General features: G+C 40.7%; 2 protein-coding genes across 2 annotated transcripts; both read left to right on the forward strand.

The window, feature by feature from the left end:
• The first annotated feature begins 1,002 nt into the window (after positions 1-1,002).
• LOC133027019 (solute carrier family 22 member 13-like) lies at positions 1,003-6,099 on the forward strand. Its single transcript, XM_061094024.1, has 10 exons — positions 1,003-1,465; positions 1,762-1,865; positions 2,031-2,185; positions 2,384-2,555; positions 2,650-2,770; positions 2,851-2,945; positions 3,664-3,878; positions 3,962-4,070; positions 4,187-4,381; positions 4,476-6,099. Exons 1-10 carry the CDS (start codon positions 1,091-1,093, stop codon positions 4,504-4,506), a joined length of 1,572 nt encoding a protein of 523 aa, XP_060950007.1. The 5' UTR covers positions 1,003-1,090; the 3' UTR covers positions 4,507-6,099.
• Positions 6,100-8,979: 2,880 nt separating this feature from the next.
• On the forward strand, positions 8,980-13,467 carry LOC133027251 (solute carrier family 22 member 13-like). Its single transcript, XM_061094283.1, has 10 exons — positions 8,980-9,354; positions 9,648-9,751; positions 9,917-10,071; positions 10,610-10,781; positions 10,876-10,996; positions 11,077-11,171; positions 12,620-12,834; positions 12,919-13,027; positions 13,144-13,338; positions 13,434-13,467. Exons 1-10 carry the CDS (start codon positions 8,980-8,982, stop codon positions 13,465-13,467), a joined length of 1,575 nt encoding a protein of 524 aa, XP_060950266.1.

Below are 13,467 nucleotides of genomic sequence, written 5' to 3' on the forward strand. Positions count from 1 at the left end.
TTTGTTCTTATCAATGCAGCAAATACCCTTATCTTGCTTAAGTTCTCCTTTACATGTGACATCTTTTGCACTTCTGTCCTTCCTGGGAGAGGGATCCCTCACATGTGGCTCTCTCTGAGGTTTCTACGTTCTTTTTACCCTGATAAAGGTTTTTTTTTGTAGTTGTTCCTTAGTTTTTGAGGGTTAAATGCAAAGGATGTCACACCTTGTTCAAGCCCTATGAGAAAAATTGTGATTTGTGATTGCGGGCTATACAAATACAATTTGATTGACTGATTGATTGTTGAGTATTTCATTTAATAAAATACTTAACTTAAAAATGTTGACTGAATCATGTTGAATTGTAATAATGTTTCACGTTTAACTTCCAAACTATTAATAATCTGTCGAAACTCAGTTTTATTGTTTATTTTTGAAGTTCTGTCACTTAATTCAGACTCACGTGCAGAGAACACACAGGAGGCCAAAGTTTGAGATAAAAAGTAAAAACTTTACTCCCAGTCCAGCTTATCATACAATACATGACAGTCCAAGAAGAGCCGTGTAAAACTGATAAGAGGCAGGGAAAATCAAGTCCAAAATAGGGTGAAGAGAACTGGAATCATATGTGATTATACTGAAGTTTAAATTTAGAAATTGATCAAATGGAAAGCTCATGTAGATTTGTTTTCATCCGATTGGATCATACATGAATACTTGCCTGTTACTACACAATGTGTGGCATTATGACACAGATTACGTCATAAAGAGAATCACACTTACAGTATCTGTTGGCAGAAAGTCATGTGATCATGGTTCACAGTCCTCTTCCTCCCACAATATGTTAAGCTCTTCTACCATGCTCATACATTTTGCTGATCAAAGAGAGGACGTTAATAAAGGGACAAAAGTTCAGGTCTTACTGTAAACACCAGGTCCAAGCCACAGATCTGGTCAGCTGCCCAACAGCTGGACTTATGCCTGAAGGATCCTTACATGACATGAACCTGACTGTCATAAAAACAATGTTATTGTCAGTTTAAACATTAACTTTCAGGATGAGACTCCGGACATTTCCGACGCTGCACTCTGAGGACGTACAGACGACAGTATGAGCAGCTTTGGGGAGATCCTGAAGGAGATTGGAGAGTTTGGTTTATTTCAGAAGCGTTTAGTCGCTGCGTTATGTATTCCCAGCATTTTCGTTGCTTTTGATGTGATTGGACAAGTGTTTACAGGCATGAACTTCCCTCATCACTGTAACACTGACTGGATCTTGGACCGAGGACCCAACCTGACTGTGGAGAGACAGATAAATCTCACCATCCCTGTGAACAAAGATGGAAAGTATGAGAGCTGTGAAATGTTCACACCTGTGGATTGGGATTTGGAAAAGATTGAAGCATTTGGGATTAACACAACAACAGGATGCATGAATGGATCCGATTACGAGACACCCAAAGGTGCCTCCAGCATCGTGACAGATGTAAGAGAAACTTGTTTACACTCCAGAACAAAACAATATATATATTACTGGTACTAATTAATTTAGAATAAGCTAGTGTGTGAAGTACTGTGCAAGATACGCAGACAGAATTATAATCATTTGGTAGTGTAAAAATAATAAACTGATTTATACCTATGCAATATTTGGACAGACTCGTACTGTGCAGATTTAAAAACCTAACAATCGCTGTATCTAGATAGAGTTGATGATGGAGTCACCACTGAGGCAAAGGTCCAAGTTAACACATCTACTTTTATACTATTTTCTATTTTCAGTTTGATCTGGTGTGTGACAGGAGCAGTCTCATTGAGGTTTCACAATCCATATACATGGCCGGTCTCCTGGTTGGAGCGTTGGTGTTTGGGCTGATGGCTGACAGGTACCATTTGAAATTGGAAATGAATTGCAACTGAAACCTGACTGAGATTCAAATTTTGTTTGCGCTGTCTTTCGAAACCTGCTTGAAGATGTGCAGCAGGGATGGGAGAGTTCGGGTTTGAAAATAATGTATAACAGCTCTTTATTATTATTTATTTTTGTGTAGGTTTGGTCGACGCTTCGTGGTCCTCCTCTCGCTCCTTCAGCTACTGCTGTGTGGTGTCGCTGCTGCTTTCTCACCCAACATCTATGTCTACATCGTTATCAAATTCTTAAGTGGCATCTCAATTTCTGGCATCATTACTAATGCATTTGTCATAGGTGGGTACAATGTTTAAAACAGAAACTGAATGCCTTGATACTTTATCAGAGTCACTAACACTAAAATCATTGGATATTGTAATTTCTGGTACTTCTACCGCACAGTACCAGTCAAATACTTTGAAAACTCTAAAATACTCTAAAATAGGAAATTGTGAATGGTGTCTTTTCTTTCTCATCTGTCCTTTGGCTCTGAAGGTGGAGAATGGAGTGATTCTTCCAAGTTTGCTCTCTGCACCATCATCTGCCACTCTACATTTCCTCTTGGACTGATGATGATGTCTGGCATTGCGTATCTGATCCGTGACTGGAGGATCCTGCAGCTGGTGCTCTTCTGCCCTCTTGTCCTTGTTCTGGGAATCTTTTACTGGTCTGTTGCCTCACATTTCACAATTATAACTTTTTTTTGAAAACAATAAAAGTATATATTATAGTTTGTGATCGTGGATCTATACGTCCACCAGGATTCTTCCAGAGTCAGCTCGCTGGCTCCTCACCCAGGGCAAGAAGAAGGAGGCTATAAAGGAAATCTGCAGGGCAGCTAAGGTGAATGGGAGGAAGGTCCCAGAAGACCTGGTAGAGAGGGTGAGCAACCTCAAGCCCAATAAAGCACAATAAACTGAAGTAAATAGATACTAACTGAAATATAAACCTTGATTCTTTAGCTGGAAGCTGCAGGAACATCCAAAAGAGGAAACATGTTGGACATCTTCAGGATCTCCTACCTGAGAAAACGTGCTCTTGTAATGAGCTTCAACTGGTGAGAGTTATTTCAACCACAACCTGCTCATTGGCCTAGTTTGAACTTTAAGGCTTCATTTTCAGATATTTCTGACAACAACAAACAAGTTGATGGTGAATTAGGTTATGATGATGGAAGAAATGCAGAAATATGGACAAAATTAACGCTGAGTAGGGAACAAAGACTCCCACTGTTTCTACATAAATATCTACGATTAAGCTTAAATTAGCCCTAGCGGAAGCATTGGCTGTCTGACATAATGCAAGGGCTTAATTTTCATTACTTTTACAAGTACATTAAGGACCATAAAAAGTTGTCTGATGCTTCTTAGGCACCTTACGTCGTTGGTTTACAGTCATATTCAAATGGGAGAAGACCCGCGGGTAGACCCAGAACTCACTGGAGGGATTACATATTCCATCTAGTCTGGGAATGACTCAGAATCCTCAGGAATAGCTGGGAACTGTGGCTGGGAAGGGGGATGACTGGAATGCTTTATTTGGCAAGTTACCTCCATGATCCTAGCAGTCGTAAGTTTGCAAAAAGTAAGATTGCAATTCATCAGTGGTTCTGTGTTATAATAAAATATACTGATACTGTCACCACATGCATATTATGCTATGGCCACTATGGGTTTCAGTGAGCCCCCTGCAGCAACCCAGTGAACCGCTAATATTCTAATAAAAAAATGTTTTTCTCGTGATCGCTGAAGACATGTCCCCCCCCCCCTTGATAGGTTTGCAACTAGTCTGATGTACTATGGACTGAGCCTGAATGTCGGAAACTTTGGTCTGGATATCTACCTCACGCAGTTCATCTTTGGTCTCGTAGAAGTCCCTGCACGTCTGGGCTCTTTACCACTCATCCAGCACTTTGGGAGGAGGATAAGTCTAGCTGGGGTCCTGGTCTTTGCAGGTTTTACTTGTCTTGGGATACTTGTGATTCCAAAAGGTAATGTGTACATACAAAAGTCTGGAGCATATACTGACCTGATAATGTAATTTATATGCGTTTGAAATGTGTTTTTCCTTTAGATCTTCCTCAGGTCGTAACAGCCTTAGCTGTTCTTGGAAAATTTGCAGCAACTACCTCTTTCTCAATAGTCTATGTTTACACAGCAGAACTATACCCCACTGTTGTGAGGTAGGTATTGTCCCAAATATAAAATATCTAATCGGTAATAAGTCATGTTGGCAAACAGGTCCTCTTTTACTTATATTACTTGAGATAGCTGATGAGCCCATTATCTTTACTTGTAGGCAGAATGGTGTAGGTCTGAACGCCATGTGTGCTCGTGTGGCGGGAATCCTGGCTCCATTGGTCAGTCTCCTGGACGTCTACCATTACACCATCCCAATGCTAATATACGGCACCATCCCCATTGCTGCTGGAGGTTTCTGTTTACTACTGCCTGAAACCTGCAACGTTGAACTGCAGGACCACACTGAACCAAGGTGAGTTGATGAACCTTTATCAACAAAATACTTATTTTTCTTTGAACAAAACCAAAGTAATAGTGTGTAATAATGCTCTTGTTTTCAATTTCAGGGAACCTGAGAATGGAGCTGCTGAGATTTAATTTAATTTAGAAAAGAGCACAAAATTATAATTCACATGAGCAAAACAGATTTCAGAGTTTATAATATCAGGAACTATGGCGTGTTTTCCACTTAACTGATAGAGTGGTAACAGTAATTTGTCAGACCAACTTTGATCAGCTGACCAAAATAATCTCATGTTCTAAACCAACAACTTGTATCTTAGATCCCATTCTATAAAATAACTTAACGAAATTCTGCCCCTAGCTGATAGTACTTTACTGAACACAATTAACCTGTCATTATCATGAGAATATGTACCACAGTTCTTCAAACTAGCTGTGATCAAACCCCTTCTCAAAAAATCTGCCCTGGACCATGAGGCTTTAGCCAACTACAGACCTATATCCAACCTTCCCTTCCTGTCTAAAATCCTTGAAAAAGTTGTAGCCAATCAGCTGTGTGAGTTTCTCCAGGAAAGTTACGTATATCAAAACTTTAAGTCGGGGTTTAGAGCAAAAGTCACCAATGACCCTCCAATAGTTTCAGATCAGGGATTTGTGTCAGTCCTCGTTCTGCTAGATGTTAGTGAAGCATTCGACACTCGTGACCATCACATTTTATTACAGAGACTACAACAGTTAATTAGCTTTAAAGGAACCACACTAAACTGGTTTAAATCATATTTGTCAGATCAATTCCATTCGTGCAAATTAATGATGAGTCTGCGCGCACCAAAGTTAACCAAGGTGTTCCACAGGGCTCTGTGCTCGGCCCAATTTTATTCTCATTTTATATGCTTCCACTAGGAAAAATTATCAGGACACACTCTGTAAATTTCCACTGCTATGCGGATGACACCCACTTATACTTGTCAATAAAACCTGAACAATGTAATCAATTAACGAAACTCCAAGCATGTCTCAAGGACTTAAAAACATGGATGACCCACAATTTTCTCTTATTAAATTCAGATATAACAGAGGATATAATACTTGGCCCTAAACACCTTAGAGATACATTATCTAATGATATAGCTGCACTAGATGACATTGCCCTTGCTTCCAATGAAACAGTCAGGAACTTGAGAGTGATCTTAGATCCCGATTTGTCCTTTAATTCTCACTTAAAACCAAATTATAGGACAGCCTTCTTCCACTGGGTAAATATCTAAAAAATAAGGTATGTTCCTTCTCAAAAAGATGCAGAAAAGTAGTCCACGCCTTTGTTACATCCAGACTTGATTATTTGAATTCCTTATTATCAGGCTCCAGCGGTAAGTCGTTAGAGACTCTGCAGCTTGTCCAAAATGCTGCAGCACGAGTCCTGAAGAGAACCAAGAAAAGAGAGCACATTTCTCCTGTGTTAGCTTCGCTACACTGGCTTCCAGTTAAATCTAGAATAGGATTTAAATTCTCCTCCCCACCTTCAAGGCCCTTAATAATATGGCACCATTATACCTCAAAGAGCTGAGAGTACCTTATCAACCCACTAGAGCGCTGCGCTCCCAGAATGCAAATGGCTGCAATAAAACAGAGTGAAACATTTAAAGGGGTCTGAATACTTTCCGTACCCACTGTATGTTTGTAAATGGCAGTGGCATGGCCACCCTGTACCTTGCACATGTTTAAATTAAAAACAATGAATATATGAACCCGTGTAATATTTGAATAGCTTAGTATTGAATGCACAATATCAGGGTAGTTATGTTTATACATGGCACTAGTCCCAGTTTGATATAAAACACAATTTTATACAATATATATAGTAGGGGGTCCCTGCTCCATCTCTCCACCTGTTTGGGGGTCCATGGCCTGAAAAACGGTGAAGACCCCTTGAAGGAAAGATGAATGCGGCCAAGCACAGAACCAAACCTCTTCCAGAGTGCTCTGGACCTCAGACTGGGACGAAGGTTCACCTTCCAACAAGGCAATGACCCTAAGCAGACAGTTAAAATAACAAAGAAGTGGCTTCGGAACAACTCTGTGACCGTTCTTGACTGGCCCAGCCAGAGCCCTGACCTAAACCCAATTGAGCATCTCTGGAGAGACCTGAAAATGGCTGTCCACCAACGTTCACCATCCAAGCTGACAGAACTGGAGAGGATCTGCAAGGAAGAATGGCAGAGGATCCCCAAATGCAGGTGTGAAAAACTTGTTGCATCATGCAAGAAGACTCATGGCTGTACTAGCTCAAAAGGGTGCTTCTACTCAATACTGAGCAAAGGGTCTGAATACTCATGACCATGTGATATTTCAGTTTTTCTTTTTTAATACATTTGCAAAAATTTCTACCTTTCTGTTTTTTTCTGTCAAGATGGGGTGCTGAGTGTACATTAATGAGAAATAAAATGAACTTTTTTTGATTTTTGCAAATTGCTGCAATGAAACAAAGAATTAAATATTTAAAGGGGTCTGAATACTTCCCGTACCCACTGTACATCTTGCACACAACACTGAGCTATAAAGGTAATTCACAGATTCATGTTTTTATTTTAAACATACATGTAGAAGAGACAGTGAATCCTCAAGCTATCTGTGGATGGCACACATACTCCCACATTAGTGCGGTGTCGGACCCTGATGGGTAGCACACAACTTGTCTAATCTTGGATGGATGGAGCTTGTCAGGCAGAGGGTCAAATCAGCCTCACAATATGTTGGATGCATGTTAATCTGTATTGAAAGACATTTAAATTCGTGAAAAAAAAATAATTAAAAAAATGGTCTAATCAACCAAAGATTTCGCGACCCCCCTGCAGTACCTCCGCGGACCCCCTGTTGAAGACCTCTGCACTAGAGCACTGCGCTCCCAGAATTCAGGCTTACCTGTTGTCCCTAAAGTCTCTAAAAGAAGAGGAGGAGCCAGAACTTTCCGCCATCAAGCCCCTCTCCTGTGGAATCATCTTGCACTTTCAGTTCGGGAGGCAGACACCATCTTTACATTTAAGGGTAGGCTTAAAACCTTCCTTTACAGTAAAGCGTGTAGTTGGAACTGGTCCAGGATGTCTTAGACCTGCTCTTAGTTATGCTGCTATAGGTCTAGAATGTTGGGTGACACATGACAAACGGAGCATCTCATACCAGCGTCTCCTTCCTCTTCTCCATCCTGATCACATTAAAGAAATGAAACACTCATCAATAAATGGAACTGATTTGACTTCTATCCCGGAGTACCATTGCCTTAACGGCCGCAGATTCACTGCCGCAGCTGCGGCCACATCGTGGATTATGATCTGTGGGTCGCGTATCAGACATCTTGATCGTAATGGCGGATTCTGTAACATGCTGGCTAATTGTGATAATGATGGTGGTGGCTGCTGACCATGGACTATGATTACACCAAGACTGCTTCATCTATAATATTTCTCCTCAGATAATCGACCATTACTGCAGTAAACCATCAATTCATTGACCTTCCATTATGCTACAAAGTGTTTATTCTAATCAATGCAGCAAATACCCTTATCTTGCTGAAGTTCTCCTTTACACGTGACATCTTTTGCACTTCTGTCCTTCCTGGGAGAGGGATGCCTCACATGAGTCTCTCACTGAGGTTTCTACGTTCTTTTGACCCTGTTATAAGCTTTTTTTAGTAGTTTTTCCTTACACTTGTTAAGGAATAAATGCAGAGGATGTCACACCTTGTTCAAGCCCTATGAAACAAATTGTCATTTGTGAATATGGGCTATACAAATAAAATATGATTGATTGATTGAGTATACCATTGAATCAAATACATACCTTACAAACTTCGACCGAATCATGTTGAATTGTAATAATGTTTCATGTTTAACTTCCAAACTATTAATAATCTGTCGGAACTCAGTTTTATTGTTGGTTTTTGAAGTTCTGTCACTTTATTCAGACTCATGTACAGAGAACACACAGGAGGCCAAAGTTTGAGATAAAAAGTATGAACTTTAATCACCGTCCAGTTAATGATACATGTAATGACAGTCCAAGTAAGGCTGGTAAGAGGCAGGAAAACTCAAGTCCAAAATAGGGTGAAGAGAACTGGAATCATATGTGATTATACTGAAGTTCAAATTTAGAAATTGAACCAATGGAAAGCTCATGTAGATTTGATTTCATCTGATTGGATCAAACATGAATACTTGCCTGTTATTACACAATGTGTGGCATTATGGCACAGATTACATCATAAAGAGAATCACACTTACAGTATCTGTTGGCAGAAAGTCATGTGATCATGGTTCACATTGTCCTCTTCCTCCCACAATATGTTGAGCTCTTCTACCCTTCTCATACATTTTGATGATCAAAGAGAGGACGTTAATAAAGGGACAAAAGTTCAGGTCTTACTGTAAACACCAGGTCCAAGCCACAGATCTGGTCAGCTGCCCAACAGCTGGACTTATGCCTGAAGGATCCTTACATGACATGAACCTGGCAGATCATAAAAACAATGTGATTGTCAGTTTAAACATTAACTTGCAGGATGAGAATCTGTATATTTCCGACGCTGCACTCTGAGGACGTACAGCCGACAGTATGAGCAGCTTCGGGCAGATCCTGAAGGAGATCGGAGAGTTTGGTTTATTTCAGAAGCGTTTAGTTGCTGCATTATGTATTCCCAGCATTTTCATTGCTTTTGATATGATTGGACAAGTGTTTACAGGCATGAACTTCCCTCATCACTGTAACACTGACTGGATCTTGGATCAAGGACCCAACCTGACTGTGGAGAGACAGATAAATCTCACCATCCCTGTGAACAAAGATGGAAAGTATGAGAGCTGTGAAATGTTCACACCTGTGGATTGGGATTTGGAAAAGATTGAAGCATTTGGGATTAACACAACAACAGGATGCATGAATGGATCAGAATACGAGACACCCAAAGGTGCCTCCAGCATCGTGACAGATGTAAGAGAAACTTGTTTACACTCCTGAACAAAACAATATATATTACTTGAACTTAATAATTTAGAATAAGCTAGTGGGTGAAGTACAGTGCAAGGTAGGCACACAGAATTATAATCATTGGGTAATGTAAAAATAATAAACTGATTTATACCTATGCAATATTTGGACAGACTAGTACCATGCAGATTTAAAAACCTAATATCTCTGTATCTTGAGAAAGTTGATGATGGAGTCACCACTGATGCAAAGTTCCAAGTTAACATATCCACTTTTATACTATTTTCTGTTTTCAGTTTGATCTGGTGTGTGACAGGAGCAGTCTCATTGAGGTTTCACAGTCCATATACATGGCCGGTGTCCTGGTTGGAGCGTTGGTGTTTGGGCTGATGGCTGACAGGTACCATTCGAAATTGAAAATGAAATGCAACTGAAACCTGACTGAGATTCAAACTGTGTCAGTGCTGTGTATGGAAACCTGCTTGAAGACATGCAGCAGGGATGGGAGAGTTCATGTCTTTGAAAGATGTGTAACAGCTCTTTATTATTATTTATTTTTGTCTAGGTTTGGTCGACGCTTCGTGGTCCTCCTCTCGCTCCTTCAGCTACTGCTGTGTAATGTCGCTGGTGCTTTCTCACCCAACATCTATGTCTACATCGTTATCCGATTCTTAGGTGGTATCTCAATTGCAGGCATCATTACTAATGCTTTTGTCATAGGTAGGTACAATGTTAAAAACAGCAACTGAATGCCTTGATACTTCATCAGAGTCACGAACACTAACATCATTGTATTTTGTAATTTCGGTACTTCTACACCACAGGACCAGTCAAATACTTTGAAAACTCTAAAAATTGTGGCTTTAATCCACTGATCTGATGAACACCACAACAAAAATTCTAAATATCAATGTATAAGTAGACTGCATTAGTGCTAATGTGCAATGAGCAGTAAATATTGTGGCGACTGTCTTGATCCTCAGAACACATGAAGATATCATATGTATATAATTGTTGTAATATATGTAAGCTGCAAGTTACTGCACAATTAGTACAAGGAAAATAACCCCCTGGGACTTTTGTTTATCTATTCATCTGATCACATTTTACTGAAAGTATGAGCAGTGTTTGAAGTGACATTGCAAAACACTGTTTCATAAGTAAATGATAACTTGCACAAACACACGTGCAAAACAAGCATAAAATAGGAAATTGTGAATGATGCCTTTTCTTTCTCATCTGTCCTTCTGCTCTGAAGGTGGAGAATGGAGTGATTCTTCCAAGTTTGCTCTTTGTACCATCATCAACCAGTCTGCAGTTCCTCTTGGACTGATGATGATGTCTGGCATTGCCTATCTGATCCGTGACTGGAGGATCCTGCAGCTGGTGCTCTTCTGCCCTCTTGTCCTTGTTCTGGGAATATTTTACTGGTCAGTTGCCTCACATGCCACATTCGATACTTGTTTTCTAAAACTATAAAAGTATATATTTTAGTTTGTGATCGTGGATCTATACGTACACCAGGATTCTTCCAGAGTCAGCTCGCTGGCTCCTCACCCAGGGCAGGAAGAAGGAGGCTATAAAGGAAATCTGCAGGGCAGCTAAGGTGAATGGGAGGAAGGGCCCAGAAGACCTGGTAGAGAGGGTGAGCAACCTTAAGCCCAATGAAGCACAATAAACTGAAGTAAATAGAGACTAACTGAAATATAAACCTTGATTCTTTAGCTGGAGGCTGCAGGAACATCCAAAAGAGGAAACATGTTGGACATCTTCAGGATCTCCTACCTGAGAAAACGTGCTCTTGTAATGAGCTTCAACTGGTGAGAGTTTATTTCAAGCACAATCTGCTCATTGGCCTAGTTTGAACGCCCCCTTCTCACCCAGAAGGCGGTGCAGGTTCTGGTCCAGGCCCTGGTCATCTCACGCCTCGACTATTGTAACTCCCTCCTGGCAGGTCTACCTGCTACTGCCATCCGACCTTTGCAGCTCATCCAGAATGCAGCAGCTCGACTGGTTTTTAACCAACCTAAATTCACTCGCACTACTCCGCTCCTCCGCTCCCTACACTGGCTACCAGTGGCTGCCCGCATCCGGTTCAAAACACTAGTACTCGCATACCATGCTGTAAACAGATCAGGTCCAGTTTACATCCAGGACATGGTCAAACACTACACACCAGCACGTTCACTCTTCACTGCTTCAGCTAAACGACTCGTTGCTCCTTCACTGCGAGCTAAACACTCATCAAAATCACGACTGTTTGCTGTCCTAGCTCCTAAATGGTGGAATGAGCTCCCACTCGACATCCGGACATCTGAAAGTTTACACATCTTTCGCCGAAAACTAAAAACACACCTCTTCCGACTGTACCTTGAATAAAAAAAAAAAAAAAAACGAACCACTTTAGAAAACTAACACTTTGGTAGCACTAAAATGGCACTTACTTATAGCACTTTGTAGTTTTGCTTTATTTCGAAGAAATTTTACTGTCTTGATTCTTGTTGTTCTGGGTTTGTACCCTCAGGGTTGAATGCACTTATTGTAAGTCGCTTTGGATAAAAGCGTCAGCTAAATGAAATGTAATGTAATGTAAGGCTTCATTTTGAGACATTTCTGACAACAACAAACAGGTTGACAGCGAAATAGGTTATGATGATAGAAGAAGTGCAGAAATACGGACAAAATTAACGCAGAGTACACAAAGACTCCCACTGCTTCTACATAAATATCTACGATTAAGCTTAAATAAGCCTAAAGGGAAGCATTGTCTGTCTGAAATAATGCAAGAGCTTGATTTTCAATACTTTTACAAGTAATAAAAGATCATAAAAAGTGATCTGATGCTTCTTGGGCACCTTACGTCGTAGGTTTACCAGTCATACCCAAATGGGAGAAGACCCTCGGGTAGACCAAGAACTCGCTGGAGGGATTACATATTCCACCTAGTCTGGGAATGATTCAGAATCCTAAGGAATAGCTGGGAAGAGTGGCACGGAAGAGCGATGTCTGGAATACTTTATTTGGCAAGTAAGCTCCATGATCCTAGCAGTCATAAGTTTGCAAAAAGTAAGATTGCAATTCATCTGTAGTTCTGAGTTATAATAACATATACAGATACTGTCACTACATGCATCTTATGCTATGGCCACTAGGGGTCTCAGTGAGCCCCCTGTAGCAACCCAGTGAACCGCTTATTCTAATAAATTAAATTTTTTATCGTGATTGCTGAAGACATGTCCCCCCCCTTCCCCCCTCCCCTCCTTGATAGGTTTGCAACTAGTCTGATGTACTATGGACTGAGCCTGAATGTCGGCAACTTTGGTCTGGATATCTACCTCACGCAGTTCATCTTTGGTCTCGTAGAAGTTCCTGCATATCTGGGCTCTTTACCACTCATCCAGCACTTTGGGAGGAGGATTAGTCTAGCTGGGGTGTTGATCTTTGCAGGTTGTGCTTGTCTTGGGACACTTGTGATTCCAAAAGGTAAACGGTTGTTTAAAATAGTCTGGATTATATACTGACCTGATAATGTAATTTATATGCGCTTGAAATGCGTTTTTCCTTCAGATCTTCCTCAAGTTGTAACAGCCTTAGCTGTTCTTGGAAAATTTGCAGCAACTGCCTCTTTCTCCATAATCTTTGTTTATGCAGCAGAACTGTACCCCACTGTTGTGAGGTAGGTATTGTTCCAAATATAAAATTTCAAATCAGTAATAAGTCATGGTGGCAAACACTTCCTCTGTTGCTTATATTTCTTGAGATAGCTGATGAGCCCATTATCTTTACTTGTAGGCAGAATGGTGTAGGTCTGAACTCCATGTGTGCTCGTGTGGGGGGAATCCTGGCTCCACTGGTCAGACTCCTGGACGTCTACCATTACACCATCCCCATGCTAATATACGGCACCATCCCCATTGCTGCTGGAGGTTTCTGTTTTCTACTGCCTGAAACCTGCAATGTTGAACTGCAGGACCACACTGAACCAAGGTGAGTTGATGAATCTTTTATCAACAAAATACTTATTTTTCTTTGAACAAGACCAAAGTAATTGCGTGTGATAATGCTATTGTTTTCAATTTCAGGGAACCTGAGAACGGAGCTGCTGAGCTTTTATGA

This window comes from Limanda limanda, chromosome 20, assembly GCF_963576545.1.
Source record: "Limanda limanda chromosome 20, fLimLim1.1, whole genome shotgun sequence".
NCBI lineage: Eukaryota > Metazoa > Chordata > Actinopteri > Pleuronectiformes > Pleuronectidae > Limanda > Limanda limanda.